The sequence below is a fragment of the Salvelinus fontinalis genome, chromosome 21 (genome assembly GCF_029448725.1).
Source record: "Salvelinus fontinalis isolate EN_2023a chromosome 21, ASM2944872v1, whole genome shotgun sequence".
Lineage (NCBI taxonomy): Eukaryota > Metazoa > Chordata > Actinopteri > Salmoniformes > Salmonidae > Salvelinus > Salvelinus fontinalis.
In genome coordinates this window covers 24,403,326-24,423,217 of record NC_074685.1, presented here as the reverse complement: position 1 = coordinate 24,423,217, position 19,892 = coordinate 24,403,326, and the positions used below count along the sequence as shown (strand labels likewise).

Below are 19,892 nucleotides of genomic sequence, written 5' to 3'. Positions count from 1 at the left end.
TGTTGAAAGTCACTGAGCTCTTCAGTAAGGCCATTGTACTGCCAATGTTTGTCTATGGAGATTGCATGTCTGTGTCCTCGATTTTATACACCTGTCAGCAATGGGTGTGGCTGGAATTGTGACAACACAGAGGCGGATGCAAGATGCAAGCAACGATGGTTTAATGAAATACAGTTTACAGCAGCAACAGGACAGACAGACTGTACTCAGACGGAATCCGACCCAGGAACTATGGCGCATATACCGATGATAGCGTGCTGAGAAATCCAGGGGAATGTGTCCGGATGGGTACGAAGGAGCCCAGAAGATAATCCACACAAGGGCGCCGAGAGAAAGAGCCCAGACACACGACACAACCTCAGGGAAGTAACAATGATCTGACAACAAGAAACACTGGTTACAGAACATATAAAGAGAAGATAAGTGATTCCAGCTGGCGCAGACAATCAGGCCGAGATTGGGAACCACGCCCACACAAACACGGGAGAGAGAGAGAGAAAAAGAAAAAGAGAAAGAGAGAGAGAGAGAGAGGCAGTGGATTCATGAACCGTGACAATACCCCCCCCTAGGAACGCCTCTTGGCGTTCCCAGGCGAATATACCTGTCGATTGAAATCATCGATAAGGGAGTGATCCAGAATGTCCCTAGCAGGTACCCAACTTCTCTCCTCCGGACCGTAACCCTCCCAGTCCACCAGGTACTGGATTCCGCGTCTCCTCCTTCTAGAGTCCAAAATACGATTGACAGAAAAGGTGGGTTCCCCATCAACAAGTCGTGGCGGCGGGGGAACCGGGACCGGCGGGTTAATGCGTGCCTGAAACACAGGTTTTATTTTAGACACATGAAAGGTAGGATGAATTCTCCTATACGCCGGAGGAAGCTTGAGCCGGACCGCCACCGGACTAATGATCCTGGTGACTTTAAACGGGCCGATAAATTTGGGGGCAAGCTTGTTCGAAACGGATCGGAGTGGAATGTTCTTAGTAGAAAGCCACACTCCTTGGCCAACGACATATACCGGAGGCTTCGACCGGCGGCGATCGGCCTTAGCCTTGGTGCGCGCACCCACCCGGAGAAGAGTCTCACGGGCTCTGCTCCATGCGTGACGGCACCTCTGGATGAAAGCGTGAGCGGAGGGCACAGTGACCTCGAACTCCGCACTGGGAAAGATAGGTGGCTGGTAACCTAAACTACACTCAAACGGAGAGAGACCCGTGGCTGCCACTGGCAACGAATTGTGAGCGTACTCAACCATAGAGAGTTGTTGACTCCAGGAAGAGGGATTCTTAGAAACCAAACATCGCAACACTCTCTCCAAATCTTGGTTGGCCCTCTCCGTTTGACCGTTGCTCTGGGGATGAAACCCTGAAGACAGACTGACACTCGCTCCCAGTAACCTACAAAACTCTTGCCAAAACTTGGACACAAATTGGGGCCCCCTGTCAGAAACTACGTCCATCGGCAGGCCATGTAAGCGAAAGACGTGATCCACGACAGTTACCGCTGTCTCCTTGGCAGATGGTAATTTAGGCAAGGGAATAAAATGAGCCGCCCTCGAGAACCGGTCCACCACGGTCAAAACAACCGTCTTGCCCTGGGAGGGCGGGAGGGCGGTAACAAAATCTAGCGCGATGTGGGACCAGGGTCTCGAAGGGACCGACAGCGGTTGGAGTAACCCATCTGGAGGTCGATTAGAAGTCTTCCCAGTGGCACAAACCGAGCAAGCCAAGACAAAACTGTGAATGTCACGAGCCATCAGTGGCCACCAAAAGCGTTGCTTAACCAAAAAGCTAGTGCGGCTGACTCCTGGATGACACGCTACGTTGGAACAATGCCCCCACCGAATAACATCGGACCGACACCCCTCCGGCACAAACAACCGATTAGGCGGGCAACCGGGCGGAGGCTTTACCCCTTCTAAGGCCGTTTTGACCCTCGATTCAACCTCCCATGTGAGTGTGGAGACCACTAGGGTCCCGGGTAGGATGCACTCGGGAGTGGATGGGCGTTCGGAATGGTCAAAAATGCGAGAAAGGGAATCGGGTTTGACATTCTTGGAACCCGGGCGATACGAGAGAGAGAAGTCAAAACGTCCGAAAAAGAGTGCCCACCGCGCCTGCCTGGAGTTGAGTCGCTTGGCGGTTCTGATATATTCCAAATTCTTCTGATCGGTCCAAACTATAAAAGGTACCCCCGAACCCTCTAACCAATGGCGCCACTCCTCCAGTGCTAACTTCACTGCCAACAACTCTCTGTTGCCAATGTCGTAGTTGCGTTCCGCAGGTGATAACCGATGGGACAGGAACGCGCAAGGGTGCATCTTGTCGTCAGAAGAGGAACGTTGGGAAAGTACCGCACCTACCCCCACCTCTGAAGCGTCCACCTCCACCACGAACTGACGCGAGGGATCGGGAGCTATGAGGATGGGGCCGAAACAAAGCGACTCTTGAGTTTGGCGAATGCAGCCTCGGCTGTATCGGACCACCTGAACGTCACTCTGGGGGAGGTTAAGGCGGTAAGAGAAGCGACTATCTGGCTAAAGTTGCGAACGAAACGCCGGTAGAAATTGGCGAATCCCAGAAACCTCTGTAGAGCCTTACGGGAATCTGGGCTTGGCCAATCCACCACAGCCTTAACCTTGTCAGGATCCATGTGAATACCTTCAGTCGAGACGATGTAACCTAGGAATGGAACGGATTGTGCATGAAAAATGCATTTCTCCGCCTTGACAAAAAGTTCATTCTCCAACAACCTCTGAAGCACTCGTCTGACGTGCTGAACGTGTTCCTGGAGAGAAGAAGAAAAAATCAGTATGTCATCCAGGTAAACATATATGAACTGATCAATCATATCTCTCAGCACGTCATTGACGAGTGCCTGGAAAACCGCTGGGGAGTTGGATAGCCCAAAAGGCATGACCAAATATTCGAAGTGCCCTCTGGGGGTGTTAAACGCGGTCTTCCATTCATCCCCCCTCCTTATGCGAACCAAATGATATGCATTACGTAAATCCAACTTAGTGAACACGGATGCTCCCTGTAACCTTTCAAAGGCTGAGGACATCAACGGTAAGGGATAGGTATTCTTCACTGTGATGTTATTCAACCCACGGTAATCAATGCAAGGACGCAGAGATCCGTCCTTCTTCCCCACAAAGAAGAACCCCGCCCCGCTGAAGAAGAGGAAGGACGAATGAATCCAGAGGCCAGAGAATCAGAGATGTATCTCTCCATAGCCTCCCTCTCAGGAACAGAGAGTGAATATAACTTGCCTTTAGGCGGAGACTCACCTGGCAATAATTCTATTGCACAGTCATAGGGACGATGCGGAGGAAGAGAAGCAGCACGGGACTTGCTGAACACCTCCTTCAGGTCGAGGTATTCAACGGGCACGTTAGACAAATCCACTGCCTCCTCTAGAAACACAGAATCAGACACAGATGAACAAGCAGACACTAAACAGGACTCAAGACACTTGTTACTCCACATGGATATAGAGTTCTGACCCCAGTCAACTCTGGGGTTGTGTTGGGTGAGCCAAGGGTGGCCGAGAACTAATGGTGCAAGGGGTGAGTCCATGAGTAGAAATGATAGTGTCTCAGTGTGATTGCCAGAAGTGATGAGTGTGATAGGTTCAGTGGTGTGAGAAATGTTGGGGAGTTCTTGACCATTGAGAGCGTTGACAGATATCTTGTGCGTGAGTGAGGTGATAGGAATCTGGAGTTTGTGAGCGAGCTTGAAGTCCATAAAATTACCCTCTGCTCCTGAGTCCAGTAAGGCTTGGGTGTCGTGCGTGTGGGTGGCCCATCTTAGTCTTACCGGGAGGAGAGTAGATGATGAGGTCTTCTCTGTGGTGACACCACCCGATAGTAGCCTCATACTTACTACCGGGCCTGATCTTTTACCGGGCAGGAGTGGATAAAGTGGCCTGCTCTACCACAGTAGATACAGAGTCCTTGGGATCTCCGCCTCTCCCTCTCTTCCCGGGAGAGGCGAGCTCTCCCCAGCTGCATGGGTTCGTGAGCGGAGGCTGAACTGGCCGTGTTCCCGCCGCAGGCATGCCAGCCCTCCGCGTCGTTATACGGTCTGTTAGGGCATGCTCGGCGGCCAATACGACTCAGACGAGCGTCGACCCTCAAGGCTAGTTCCACTAGTCCATTTAAACTCCTGGGAAGGTCCAGAACATAGATCTCCTTCTGGATCCGGTCCCCCAGCCCATGCAGGAACATGTCCCACTGCGCCTCCTCGTTCCACTGACACTCTGCGGCCAGAGTGCGGAATTGGATGGAGTATTCCGATACTGAACAGTCTCCTTGGCGAAGGTCAGCGAGTAGTCGGGCCGCCTCCCTACCCGCCACGGCCCGATCGAAGACCCTTCTCATCTCCTCGGAGAGTGTCTGAAAAGAGGTGCAGCATGGGTCCTGGTTCGCCCACACCGCCGTTCCCCAAAGAGCCGCTTTGCCTGATAGCAGTGTGAGTACGAATGCTACCTTAGACTGTTCACGGTTGAAGGTCCGTGGCTGCAATGAGAAATGCATGGAACATCTCGTAAGAAAAGCTCTGCAATAGTCAGGATCACCTGAATAACCCTCTGGTGTCGGTAGCCGTGGCTCTAGCTGGGAATCCGGCTCTGGCGGGACGGGTTGAACTGCCGGTGTAGGTGGCGCAGCGAGACCCCTCAGATGTTGTAATTGTTGGGTCAGCTGGGATACCTGCGTCACAAGGGCTTGTACTGCCCGACCTGTGCTGGAGATGTTCTCCTCTTGTTGATCCATTCTCGTGATACTGCGGGAAATGAATTCGGTCAGACTCGTTGAACTCGCTGCATCCATGATCGGTTCAGATCATTCTGTGACAACACAGAGGCGGATGCAAGATGCAAGCAACGATGGTTTAATGAAATACAGTTTACAGCAGCAACAGGACAGACAGACTGTACTCAGACGGAATCCGACCCAGGAACTATGGAGCATATACCGATGATAGCGTGCTGAGAAATCCAGGGGGATGTGTCCGGATGGGTAGGAAGGAGCCCAGAAGATAATCCACACAAGGGCGCCGAGAGAAAGAGCCCAGACACACGACACAACCTCAGGGAAGTAACAATGATCTGACAACAAGAAACACTGGTTACAGAACATATAAAGAGAAGATAAGTGATTCCAGCTGGCGCAGACAATCAGGCCGAGATTGGGAACCACGCCCACACAAACACGAGAGAGAGAGAGAGAGAGAGAGAAAAAGAAAAAGAGAAAGAGAGAGAGAGAGGGAGGCAGTGGATTCATGAACCGTGACAGGAATAGCCAAATCCACTCATTTGAAGTGGTGTTTACATACTTTAAATATATATATATATATATATATATATATATATATATATATATATATATATATATATATATATATATATATATATAGAAAGAGAGTAATATATATATATATATATATATATATATATATATAGAAAGAGAGTAAAATATATATATATATATATATATATATATATATATATATATATATATATACACTGCTCAAAAAAATAAAGGGAACATGCACATTTGTGGCCTGCTGGAGGTCATTTTGCAGGGCTCTGGCAGTGCACCTCCTTGCTCAAAGGCAGAGGTAGCGTTCCTGCTGCTGGGTTGTTGCCCTCCTACGGCCTCCATCACGTCTCCTGATGTACTGGCCTGTCTCCTTGTAGCGCCTCCATGCTCTGGACACTACGCTGACAGACACAGCAAACCTTCTTGCCACAGCTCGCATTGATGTGCCATCCTAGATGAGCTGCACTACCTGAGCCACTTGTGTGGGTTGTATACTCCGTCTCATGCTACCACTAGAGTGAGAGCACCGCCTGCATTCAAAAGTGACCAAAACATCAGCCAGGAAGCATAGGAACTGAGAAGTGGTCTGTGGTCACCACCTGCAGAATCACTCTTTTATTGGGGGTGTCTTGCTAATTGACTATAATTTCCACCTTTTGTCTATTCCATTTGCACAACAGCATGTGCAATTTTATTGTCAATCAGTGTTGCTTCCTAAGTGGACAGTTTGATTTCACAGAAGTGGGATTGACTTGGAGTTACATTGTGTTGTTTAAGTGTTCCCTTTATTTTTTTGAGCAGTGTATATATAGTGTATACTAATCATTTTGATCAAAATCCTTCTCTTTCAAACTCCCTTCTTCCATGTGACATTAGATTTTTATTAGCAAGTAGTTGTAGCTGTTTACAGCCGAGATGGAAGTGTTAAAGCTTGCACACATCGGTGTCACACCTTTCTGTCTAGGCCCCTCCAGGATTCATGTCGAACATGTGCTTTGTGGCTGAACCCATAAAGTGTGTGTGTGATATCAGCAGACGATCCCACCAGCCGAGTTCCTGCTCGCGCTTCTGTGCACAGGAACACATGGCTGAAGGCGTTAAATTCTACTGGTGCACGTGACTGAGCAGCTTGTGCTCTCTCACAATACTGTCTTCGAAAAAAAGTTTCTTTCTAGAAGCCTTTTTGGTTCCAGGTAGAACCCTTTTTGGATCCAGGTAGAACCATTTTGGGTTCCATGTAGAACTATTTCTACGGAAGGTTCTACATGCAACCAAAAAGGGTTCTACCTGGATCCAAATAGGGTTCTATCTTGATCCAAAAAGTGTTCTCCTATTGGGACAGCCGCAGAACCCTTTTTGAACCCTTTTTTTCTAAGAGTGTACAAAAAACAAACATTTCCAATTTCACTGTGTGAAAACATATCTTTGCACAGTTAATGACTAGAGCTCTGAGTGATTACTATCAGATAGTTACAGATTGTGTAAGGACATTCATTTGATAACAGCAATACAAAAAGCACTATATATTTGCGATTGTCTGCAGGCACTGCTATTACAAAATCGTGTAAAAGTACTACTGTTAATAAATCAATAACATTATTGTCCCTGCTGTGGTTGTGATGCTGTGTTGGAACTGTAGAAGAAAACAAGTTATCAACGCTTTAGTATTGCCCTGACTCACCTCATCTCTCTGTGTCTCTGTGTCCAGTGTTCAGCACCATTGGAAATATTTCAACACCATGGACAGCTCATCTTGTACTCCCCACCTGGTTCAATCAACCAAATGCTGCAACGTGCAATTTCTGCCTTGCCCTTTATGAGAAGGCGGTAGTCGGCCTGAATGCCAGGGCAATTTATATATGTAATTTTCTGTTTTTACAGAAATTACGATAGCCTCTCATTATTCTTTGAGGAAACACAATAATTATTAGGTTCCTCTGTATATACTTGTACAGTATATAGAGCGATGTTGTTGTTTCACAGAATATTGGCCTGGGCCACCACAATCCTGCTACTAAATGCAACCCAAACATTATTGTGGCGTGCATTCAACGTAAACTACAGTTGTATGGATGCATTTCTCCAGATACGCTCCGGCAGTGCTCTATTGTTTTTACTAGTCTAGGTATTTGCATAATGTGTTCCAGTATTCATAAAAATGTTATGAAATCCAGTTGTCTACTTGAGAGATGAGGTAGGTAATACATCATGCATTTGTGCGATTTTCTCAAAATGAAACCAGTGATTTAATTTAAGTGTTGGAAGATCAAGGGCAATATACAGAACATTATTCCTATTTATTAATTCTTAAATGAGCTTGTCGGTCTCTTACAAAATAATCTACTGCACCAGCAGTCCTGTTTGACAACACTGCGGATAATTTGCCCAGAACAGACATAAAAACAATTCTAAGTAAGGCACAGCCAGAACCGTAAAAATTTCATTTCTAAGAAATTTAGATTTTTACAATCAATACAGTTTTCTGTCAAGGCATAGTTTGAACAGACACACTAAGCTAGCCAGAACGTAAAAAACTGTATACGGAAAAATGGAGATGACTAGCGACATTAGCTACACTGTAGAGGAGTCCGAGGTTGATCTGAACAAAGCGGGAGCACAAAGCAGAGAATTAACAGTTACGGTCTTAACACCACCATGCGGCCCCTTTGATTACAAGGGACATGGGCGAGCCTACGATGAGTAAAAAGAGGTGGATTTCCAGTTTAGGGGTTTTCATGTTTTATGCGGTACTAAAATGAGCCGGTGTAATTTAATGCCCCATTCAAAGTAATGCACTTTATTGCACCGGTGGATTAAATAATGATTATTTTGCGAATTTGTGGCCACACAATGGTCTATTAATCTTTGATGAAACTGTATCTTATGAGGCGGAGCGGGGCATCACAACGAGCAGCGAGTGTTAGCGAGGAGTCGTGAACGCTTGACCGCCGCCCGCACTAGCTCATCCATCAACATACCAAAAACTCTGGGAGAAAGAGCGAGACAGCAAAGTCACGGGCACAGGACACTTTTCTGCATTCATGGGCCACTTTTTAGCATTCACGGAAGCCTGAGTCCTGCCACAATGTATGTACGTTATATGTGAGGGAAATACCTTAGCCTATGATGCAATCAGATTAGCTGGTATTCAAGGTCCTATTTATTTAGTGGCAGAGAGAGTCAGAGGGCTTACTGTGAATTATGTGCACTGACGGAGCATGACGTTAGAGGTTATCAAACAGTGGCAAAATAATTCTGATATTTGCATCCATTTTATTAAGTAAATCTTTAGTTAAACTCCTTGATGTGCTGCCTCTCTGGCTTCTGATGGTTTGCGATGCTACCGAAACAATATCCAGCACTCATTTAGCTATTATACTGAAAGGAGACTAAGTGTTTGAGGGTGGCATCATTTTAGCATAAAAATAAGTTGTTTTACCTAAAGTGCAAGATATTTTTATAGACTCATTTTATTACACAGATTTTTTTTCTTTTTGTTTTGAAGTAGAGGAGACCTTAAGATGGGGCGGTTATGACTGAATAAGAGTGAGAGATGGGGAATAAGAAGTGGGGAGAGAGAGAGAAATGGATGTGGGACAGAGAGAGTGGTGTGCTAGAGAGAATGAAGCAGTGAGAGTGAGTCAGAGAGAGACAGAAAAAATAATGAAGAGAGGCAGAAAGAGAGAGAGTCCTCTGACTGGCTGAGCAGTGTCTGTGTGAGTCCTGCAGTCTGGTCAGTGATTCTGTAATATCTAAAGGAGAATGAGTGGCCCTGGTGCTAGGAGGGAGAATAAGGGGGTTGAAAAACTCTGTGTTATTTTGCACTCGGCCGCTGGCACTGCCTCTGTCAGCGAGCGGCGTCGATCCGTGAACTCGCCATCTGGATTCCCCCACAAATCACATTACATTTTAGGGCTCAGGAATACATCAAGCTAAATGAATATTGGCTCCGGGGGCCGCAGACAGGCCTGATGGAAAAAGAGTCCTTTGCAATCCAACTCTTTGTGGTCAGATATGATCCATCCATCCCTCTCTTCCTTTCTCATCCACCCCTGATCGGCACTGGGACTGATGAGGACGACAGTGGTGAATGGAGTATTCTGTCACAGAGGGAATACAAAGCAAAGTTACACGTTGGGATTAAATGTTGTGAGAATACTGAGACACAGAGCGGAGTAGCAAGATACAACATGACCTCATAGAAATCTGTGTATGCCTATACACTACAGACATAGACCTCGTGTCGAAACGTTGCACTCAATACAACTACGGGAGCATTCAACAGTGTGCACTTATCAATCTTTCTTTTCTCTCATAGAGGAAGGTTGCATTGTACTGTTTTAACCTTACCTAGAGATGGACATGGTTTCATTGCTTAGTCAAGTTACACGAAAGGAAAGGTATTACTTAGTATTATAAGGAAAGCTAACCACAGGTAGGTTTAATTCTTTACAATATTTATTAGCAAATTATGAACTTTGATAAATGGCGCTGTGTGATTAAGCTTAATGTATGATCTAAAGACCTTCATTTACTTTGAAGCCACCCACCAGTTTTGAGTTGAGCTTTTCTTTCGTGGATTTAATGAACGGCATACTCATATTCATTCTCCAACTGTTTATTTGCTGTCAAGATATTGTTAGATACAAGAATGTATAAAAATAGATGGCTGCACTGGACAAAATAAAAAACATATTTGCATTTTATTTCATAATGTGTCTTTTTGTTGATTTTAAAGCCCAGTTTTCATATTTGGGTAAAACGCAAGTAAATCAATCAAATTAAAGTTTATTGGTCGCGTACACATATTTGCAGGCGTTACCGCAGGTCCTAAAATAAATGTTATTTGTCACATGCGCCGAATACGACAGGTGTAGACCGTACAGTGAAATGCTGAATACGACAGGTGTAGACCGTACAGTGAAATGCTGAATACAACAGGTGTAGACCGTACAGTGAAATGCTGAATACAACAGGTGTAGACCGTACAGTGAAATGCTGAATACAACAGGTGTAGACCGTACAGTGAAATGCTGAATACAACAGGTGTAGACCGTACAGTGAAATGCTGAATACAACAGGTGTAGACCATACAGTGAAATGCTGAATACAACAGGTGTAGACCGTACAGTGAAATGCTGAATACAACAGGTGTAGACCGTACAGTGAAATGCTGAATACAACAGGTGTAGACCGTACAGTGAAATGCTGAATACAACAGGTGTAGACCATACAGTGAAATGCTTACTTACAAGCCCTTAACCAACAATGCTTTAAGAAGCTTTAAGAAAAAAAGTGATAAGTAAAAAAAATAGATAAAAGTAACAAATAATTAAACAGCAGCAGTAAAATAATAATAGCGAGGCTATATACAGGGGGTACCGGTACAGAGTCAATGTGCGGGGGCACTGGTTAGTCGAGGTAATTGAGGTAATATGTACAGGTAGGTAGAGTTAAAGTGACTATGCACAGATGAACAGAGAGTAGCAGCAGTGTAAAATAATGGTCTGGATAGCCCTTTGATTAGCTGTTCAGGAGTCTTATGTCTTAGGGGTAGAAGCTGTTAAGAAGCCTTTTGGACCTTGACTTGGCACTCCGGTACTGCTTGCCGTGCGTTAGCAGAGATAACAGTCTTTGACTAGGATGGCTGGAGTCTTAGACAATTTTTAGGGCCTTCCTCTGACACTGCCTGGTATAGAGGTCCTGGATGGCAGGAAGCTTGGCCCGAGTGATGTACTTTGCCGCGGTCGGAGGCCGAGCAGTTGCCATACCAGGCAGTGATACAACCAGTCAGGATGCTTTCGGTGGTGCAGCTGTAGAACCTTTTAAGGATCTGAGAACCCATGCCAAATCATTTCAGTCTCCTGAGGGAGAATAGACTTTGTCGTGCCCTCTTCAAGACTTTCTTAGTGTGTGGACCATGATAGTTTGTTGGTGATGTGGACACTAAAGAACTTGAAGCTCTCAAGGTGAAGCAAAATGCTTGTTTCTTGCTCCAACAGTGCAATTCACACATAATCCAAGTATGGAAACATAATTAGTTCAATCACTCATTAGCACAATAACAACACATTATTTTCAGATGCGCTGTTTGCACTAAAGTAAAAGCTATTATGAATATATTGCCTTGACAAGATGCAATTTTATTTGAGGACGAAAAATCTATTAAGTTATTTTATAATACAGTGGCTTGTATTTTCAGTGTAAAGAGGTACTTTCAGTCCAACCATCTTCCAGATGACTAAGGCTAGGTCACCGCTAACATAAGAGAGGCAATTATCCATTCAGTGTGTTGCCAAACTGTTTACACACACACACACACACACACACACACACACACACACACACACACACACACACACACACACACACACACACACACACACACACACACACACACACACACACACACACACACACACACGCACGCAGGTAATACATGACTGCTGTGTTAAATAAACCAAGACACAACAAGACAGCAGGCATCAATCACTGTTCCATTTTGTCACATCATGAATAGCCCTCCAGAGAAAGTCAGCTCAAAGTCAAACAAGGGCAAACTTTTACACCAACTTCATCAATATGCGTTCATCTACAGAATCTGTCATGCCAAACTGTAACCTGAAAACCCCATCAGTGACATTGAGGCATACTGTATTGGTTTTAAGGTATAGACACACAAAAAGTATGATAAGGTACATGAAAGTTCAAGAAGGAATTTCTGCCAAAAAATAAAAACATTTTGATGAGAAAAAAAAAGGTTTACGTTCAAGCGGCTCTCCTGTGAAGTAGTGACCCGCGACTTATGCGTAGTTTCCTGAAACGGGTCACATATTATGGCAAGAACAGCTCAAATAAGCAAAGAGAAACGACAGTCCATCATTATTTTAAGAAAATGTGAAGAACTTTAAAAGTTTATTCAAGTGCAGTCGCAAAAACCATCAAGCGCTGTGATGAAACTGGCTCTCATGAGGACCGCCGCAGGAAAGGAAGACCCAGAGTTACCTCTGCTGCAGAGGATAAGTTCATTAGTTACCAGCCTCAGAAAGCGGCAATTAACTGCCCCTCATTTTTCAGCCCAAATAAATGCTTCACAGAGCTCAAATAACAGACACATCTCAACATCAACTGTTCAGAGGAGACTGTGTGAATCAGGCCTTCGTGGTTGAATTGTTGCCAAGACACCACTACTAAAGGACACCAACAAGAAGAAGAGACTTGCTTGGGCCAAGAAACATGAGCAAGAGACATTAGACCAGTGGAAATCTGTCCTTTGGTCTGATGAGTCCAAATTGGAGATTTTTGGTTCCAACTGTTGTGTCTTTGTAAAACGCAGAGTATGTGAACGGATGATCTCCGCATGTGATCTCCGCGGCCAGGCACGACTCCAACACCGTCATTAAGTTTGCAGACGACACAACAGTGTTAGGCCTGATCACCGATAACGATGAGACAGCCTATAGGGAGGAGGTCAGAGACCTGGCCATGTGGTGCCAGAATAACAACCTATCCCTCAACGTGATCAAGACTAAGGAGATGATTGTGGACTACAGGAACAGGAGGACCAAGCACACCTCCATTCTCATCGTCGGGGCTCTAGTGGAGCAGGTTGAGAGCTTCAAGTTCCTTGGTGTCCACATCAACAACAAACTAGAATGGTCCAAACACACCAAGACAGTCATGAAGAGGGCACGACAAAGCCTATTCCCCGTCAGGAAACTAAAAAGATTTGGCATGGGTTCTCAGATCCTCAAAAGGTTCTACAGCTGCAACATCAAGAGCATCCTGACTGGTTGCATCACTGCCTGGTACGGCAATTGCTCTGCCTCCGACCGCAAGGCACTACAGTGGGTAGTGTGTACGGCCCAGTACATCACTGGGGCTAAGCTGCCTGCCATCCAGGACCTCTACACCAGGCGGTGTCAGAGGAAGGCCCTAAAAATTGTCAAAGACCCCAGTCATAGACTGTTCTCTCTACTACCGCATGGTAAGCGGTACCGGAGTGCCAAGTCTAGGACAAACAGTTTTTACCCCCAAGCCATAAGATTCCTGAACAGGTAATCAAATGGCTACCCTGACTACTTGCCTTGTGTGCCCCCCCCAACCCCTCTTTTACGCTACTGCTACTCCCTGTTTATCATATATGCATAGTCACTTTAACAATACATTCATGTACATACTACCTTAATTGGTCCGACCAACCAGTGCTCCCGCACATTGGCTACCCGGGCTATCTGCATTGTGTCCCGCCACCCACCACCCGCCACCCGCCAACCCCTCTTTTACGCTACTACTACTCTCTGTTCATCATATATGCATAGTCACTTTAACCATATCTACATGTACGTACTACCTCAATCAGCCCGACTAACCGGTATCTGTATGTAGCCTCGCTACTGTATATAGCCTCACTACTGTTATTTTTCACTGTCTTTTTACTGTTGTTTTTATTTCTTTACTTACCTATTGTTCACCTAATACCTTTTTTGCACTATTGGTTAGAGCCTGTAAGTAAGCATTTCAGTGTAAGGTCTACACCTGTTGTATTCGGCGCACGTGACAAATAAACTTTGATTTGATTTGTGTGGTTCCCACTATGAAGCATGGAGGAGATGATGTGATGGTGTGGGGGTGCTTTGCTGGTGACACTGTCTGTGATTTATTTAGAATTCAAGGCACACTTAACCAGCATGGCTAACACAGCATTCTGCAGCAATATATCATCTCACCTGGTTTGTGCTTAGTGGGACTATCATTTGTTTTCAACCGGACAATGACCCAACACACCTCCAGGCTGTGTAAGGGCTGTTTGACCAAGAAGGAGAGTGATGGAGTGCTGCATGAGATGACCTGGCCTCCACAATCACCAGATCTCAACCCAATTGAGATGGTTTGGGATGAGTTGGACCATAGAGTGAAGGAAAAGCAGCCAACAAGTGCTCAGCATGTGTGGGAACTCCTTCAAAACTGTTGGAAAAGTATGCCTTCTGAAGCTGGTTGAGAGAATGGCAAGACTGCAAAGTTGTCATCAAGGCAAAGGGTGGCTACTTTGAAGAATCTCAAATATATTTTGATTTATTTAACACGTTTTTGGTTACTACATGATTCTATATGTGTTCTTTCCTAGTTTTGATGTCTTCACTATTATTCTACAATGTAGAAAAATTTAAAATAAAGAAAGACCCTTGTATGAGTAGGTGTGTCCAAACTTTTGACTGATACTGAATATAGATTTTAAACCTGTATCTCAACATATCTACACTGATACAGATGTACAGGTTAAACTTTCAGTTCAAATGCAATTTCATACCAACATCCCTTTTTCAAAACAGCATAACTGTGTTTTAGACGTATTTCTTATGAACCATTTCCCTTTGTGTTCCAGGTCTCCAGGTCATCTTTCCAGAGTACCTCCAGGAGAAGTTTGTCCAGTCAGCTCTGAGCTACATCATGTGTAACGGGGAGGGGGAGTACGTCTGCCGGAACAGCCAGTGTATCTGCATGTGTTCTGATGAGTACCCACAATGCAACTGTCCCATCACCGACATCCAGATAATGGAGAACACCCTGCTGGGACAGGCGGAGTCATGGGCAACCTCTTACAAGGACTTTGAGAACTCAGGTAAGCAGGGACGGATATTTGATAGCAAATTCTAGTTTACTGTAAGTCTTATTAGTCTACTGTACAGTCTACTATAGTTTTGTTCAGCCATGTGTCTTCGTCCACAAACAATATGGGTGTGGTAATCGAAGTTACTGTTGAGTACCTATAACAGATTATTAACATTATGCTTAATTATTTTGTTATCCTCTAACGAGTCTGTAACGGCTATTGTCATATTCTTCCTCCTCCTCGGACGAGGAGAGGCGAGACGGATCGGACCAATACGCAGAGTGGTTGGGGTTCATAATGATTTATTATAACGAAACTGAAACTGACTTAAAAAAACAAATATACGAAGTGCATAAACCGATACAGTCCCGTGTGGTGCAACAAACACAGACACGGAAACAAACAACCACAAAACACACGTGAAACACAGGCTGCCTAAGTATGATTCTCAATCAGGGACAACGATTGACAGCTGTCTCTGATTGAGAATCATACCCGGCCGAACACAAACATCCCAACATAGAAAATCAAACATAGACAAACCCACCCAACTCACGCCCTGACCAACTAAATAAATACAAGAAAAAGGAAAACAGGTCAGGAACGTGACAGAGTCACAAACCCGGATCCGGGATCCCCCCCATCAAAAAAGCTGACTAGCATAGCCTAGTCTAACGCCACAGGGATATCATATAACATAATTTTCATGAAATCACAAGTCCAATACAGCAAATGAAAGATAAACATATTGTGAATCCAGCCATCATTTCCCATTTTTAAAATGTTTTACAGCGAAAACACAATATGTATTTCTATTAGCTAACCACAATAACAAAAGACTCAACCGCATATTTTCACAATTTTTTTACCGCATAGGTAGCTATCACAAAACCGACCAAATAGAGATATAATTAGTCACTAACCAAGAAACAACTTCATCAGATGACAGTCTTATAACAAGTTATACAATAAATCTATGTTTTGTCCGAAAATGTGCATATTTGAGGTATAAATCAGAGTTTTACATTGCAGCTACCATCAAAAATATCACCAAAGCAGCCAGAATAATTACAGAGAGCAATGTGAAATACCCAAATACTCATCATAAAACATTTATGAAAAATACATGGTGTACAGCAAATGAAAGATAAACATCTTGTGAATTCAGCCAATATTTCAGATTTTTTAAAGTGTTTTACAGCGAAAACACAATATAGCATTATATTAGCTTACCACAATAGCCAAACACACAACTGCATTCATTCACCGCAAAGATAGCATTCGCAAAAACCAGCAAAAGATATAAAATTAATCACTAACCTTGACCAACTTCATCAGATGACAGTCTTATAACATCATGTTACACAATACATATATGTTTTGTTCGAAAATGTGCATATTTAGAGGTACAAATCTTGGTTTTACATTGTGAGTACGAAGCCAAAATGCACAAAATTCTCCGGAGATATTTTGGACAGTCACCTAATCTAATCGAAGAACTCATCATAAACTTTACTAAAAAATACATGTTGGACAGCAAATGAAAGATACACTAGTTGTAACAGTCCTGACCTGTTTTATGTTGTTTTTATGTGTTTATGGTCAGGGCATGTGTTTTGGGTGGGCAGTCTATGTTATCTGTTTCTATGTTGGTTTTGGTTTGCCTGGTATGGCTCTTGATTAGAGGCAGGTGGTTTGCGTTTGCCTCTAATTAAGAGTCATATTTAGGTAGGGCATTCTCACTGTTTGTTTGTGGGTGATTGTCTCCTGTGATGTCTTCGTTGTGTTCGAGGTTATTCACTATCGGGGCTGTTTGGCTGTTCGTACGTTTCGATGTAACGTTCCTGTTCGTGAGTTTACGTTTGTCGATGTAAGTTTATGTTCAGGTTCCGTTCGTTACGTTTTGTTATTTTGTGTAAGTTTTGAAAGTGTTTTGTTTTGTTTCGTGGCTGTCAAATATATAATAAAGATGGCATATTTCCCTGAACCCGCATTTTGGTCAGAAGATCCTTCTCTCCTCACCTCATCCGAGGATGAGGAAAGCGACAGCCATAACACTAGTTCTTAATGCATTCGCCATGTTAGATTTTTAAAAATAACTTTACCATAACAAACAGCTTACGTTATAGCGAGACAGCGCCCGCAAAAAGGAAGGAAAATAGGACTAAACATTTTCCACAGAAATACGAAATAACATCATAAATGGTTCTTACTTTTGCTGAGCTTCCATCAGAATCTTGTACAAGGAGTCCTTTGTCCAGAATAAATCGTTGTTTGGTTTTAGAATGTCCTCTTCTCCTGTCGAATTAGCAACATTAGCTAGCCATGTGGCGCGAACATGCCCAAATTCTCCTGACGCAAAGAAAGGAAAATTCCAAAACTCGCAATAAACGTTAAATAAACTGATACAACTCGGTTGAAAAAAACTACTTTATGATGTTTTTATCACATCTATCAAATAAAATCAGAGCCGGAGACATCCACCGTCTATACCGAACGCTTTTCAGAAGCCAATGCTGATGTCCTTCCCGCGCCTAGGTAGAGAAAGGAAATTGTGGTCACGTCATTCCAAGAGCTCTTGTTCGACCATAGATCAAGCTAGACACACCATTCCACCTTCCACTGCCTGTTGACATCTAGTGGAAGGTGTATGCAGTGCATGGAAATCCATAGAAATTAGGCAATTGAATAGGCAGGCCCTGGAACAGAGCATCGTTTTCAGATTTTTCACTTCCTGTCTGGAAGTTTGGTGCCAAATGAGTTCTGTTTTACTCACAGCTATAATTCAAACAGTTTTAGAAACTTGAGAGTGTTTTCTATCCAATAGTAATAATAATATGCATATTGTACGATCTATAATAGAGTACGAGGCCATTTAAATTGGGCACGATTTTTTCCAAAGTGGAAATAGCGCCCCCCTATTGACAAGAAGTTATTTTACCCCCTTAAACTATAAAGTTAAATAAAGGTTAAATAAAAATAAATGAAATAAAAACTATATTCAATCAAATGTATTTATAAAGCCCTTCTTACATCAGCTGATGTCACAAAGTGCTGTACAGAAACCCAGCCTAAAACCCCAAACAGCAAGCAATGCAGGTGTAGAAGTACAGTGGCAAGGAAAAACTCCTTAGAAATTCCGGAACCTAGGAAGAAACCTAGAGAGGAACAAGGCTATGAGGGGTGGCCAGTCCTCTTCTGGCTGTGCCAGGTGGAGATTATAACAGAACATGGCCAAGATGTTCAAATGTTCATAGATGACCAGTATGGTCAAATAATAATAATCACAGTGGTTGTAGAGGGTGCAACAGGTCAGCACCTCAGGAGTAAATGTCAGTTGGCTTTTCATAGCTGACCATTCAGAGTATCTCTAGCTCTCCTGCTGTCTCTAGAGAGTTGAAAACAGCAGGTCTGGGACAGGTAGCACGTCTGGTGAACAGGTCAGGGATCCATAGCCGCAGGCAGAACAGTTGAAACTGGAGCAACAGCACAACCAGGTGGACTGGGGACAGCAAGGAAACATCAGGCCAGGTAGTCCTGAGGCATGGTCCTAGGGCTCAGGTCCTCCGAGAGAGAGAGAGAGAGAGAGAGAGAGAGAGAGAGAGAGAGAGAGAGAGAGAGAGAGAGAGAGAGAGAGAGAGAGAGAGAGAGAGAGAGAGAGAGAGCGAGAGCGAGAGCGAGAGAGAATAATTAAATTCACACAGGAGAAATACTCCAGATATAACAGACTGACCATAGTCCCCCGGCACATAAAAACTATTACAGCATAAATACTGGAGGCTGAGACAGGAGGAGTCGGGAGACACTGTGGCCCCGTCCGACGATACCCCCAGACAGGGCCAAACAGGCAGGATATAACCCCACCCACTTTGCCAAAGCACAGCCCCCACACCACTAGAGGGATATCTTCAACCACCAACTTACTATCCTGAGACAAGGCCGAGTATAGCCAAAGAAGATCTCCCCCACGGCACGAAACCAAAGGGGGCGCCAACACGGAAAGGAAGATCACATCAGTGACTCAACCCACTCAAGTGACGCACCCCTCCTAGGCACGGCATGGAAGAGCACCAATATGCCAGTGACTCAGTCCCTGTAATAGGGTTTGAGGCAGAGAATCCCAGTGGAGAGCGGGGAACTGGCCAGGCAGAGACAGCAAGGGCAGTTTGTTGCTCCAGTGCCTTTCCCTTCACCTTCACACTCCTGGGCCAGACTACACTCAATCATAGGACCTACTGAAGAGATGAGTCTTCCATAATGACTTAAAGGTTGAGACTGAGTCTGCGTCTCTCACATGGATAGGCAGACCATTCCATAAAAATGGAGCTCTATAGGAGAAAGCCCTGCCTCCAGCTGTTTGCTTAGAAATTCTATGGACATTAAGGAGGCCTGGGTTTTGTGACCATAGTGTGCGTGTAGATATGTATGGCAGAACCAAATCGGAAAGATAGGTAGGAGCAAGCCCATGTAATGCTTTGTAGGTTAGCAGTAAAACCTTGAAATCAGCCCTTGCCTTAACAGGAAGCCAGTGTAGAGAGGCAAGCACTGGAGTAATATCATCAATTTTTTGGGTTCTAGTCAAGATTCTAGCAGCCGTGTTTAGCAGTAACTGAAGTTTATTTAGTGCTTTATCCGGGTAGCAAGAAAATTGGAGCGTTGCATTAGTCTAAGCTAGAAGTGACAAAAGCATGGTTGAATTTATCTGCCACACGTTTGGGCAGAAAGTTTCAGATTTTTGCAATGTTGCGTAGATGAAAAAAAGCTGTCCTTGAAACAGTCTTGATATGTTCGTCAAAAGAGAGATTATGATCCAGAGTAACGCCAAGGTCCACAGTTTATTTGAGACGACTGTACAACCATCAAGATTAATTGTCGGATTCAACAGAACATCCCTTTGTTTCTTGGGACCTAGAACAAGCATCTCTATTTTGTCCGAGTTTAATAAGTAGAACATTT

The 19,892-nt window shown here is 44.3% G+C and overlaps 1 protein-coding gene across 1 annotated transcript in view; it reads left to right on the top strand.

Annotated features, from left to right (window-relative positions):
* Positions 1 to 19,892, top strand: part of LOC129818253 (BMP/retinoic acid-inducible neural-specific protein 1-like) — a 162,447-nt gene that overhangs the window by 123,046 nt on the left and 19,509 nt on the right. Inside the window, exon 8 of the mRNA XM_055874010.1 lies at positions 14,709 to 14,945. Within this exon, the coding sequence (XP_055729985.1) occupies positions 14,709 to 14,945 (237 nt within the window). The remainder of the gene's footprint in view (positions 1 to 14,708; positions 14,946 to 19,892) is intronic.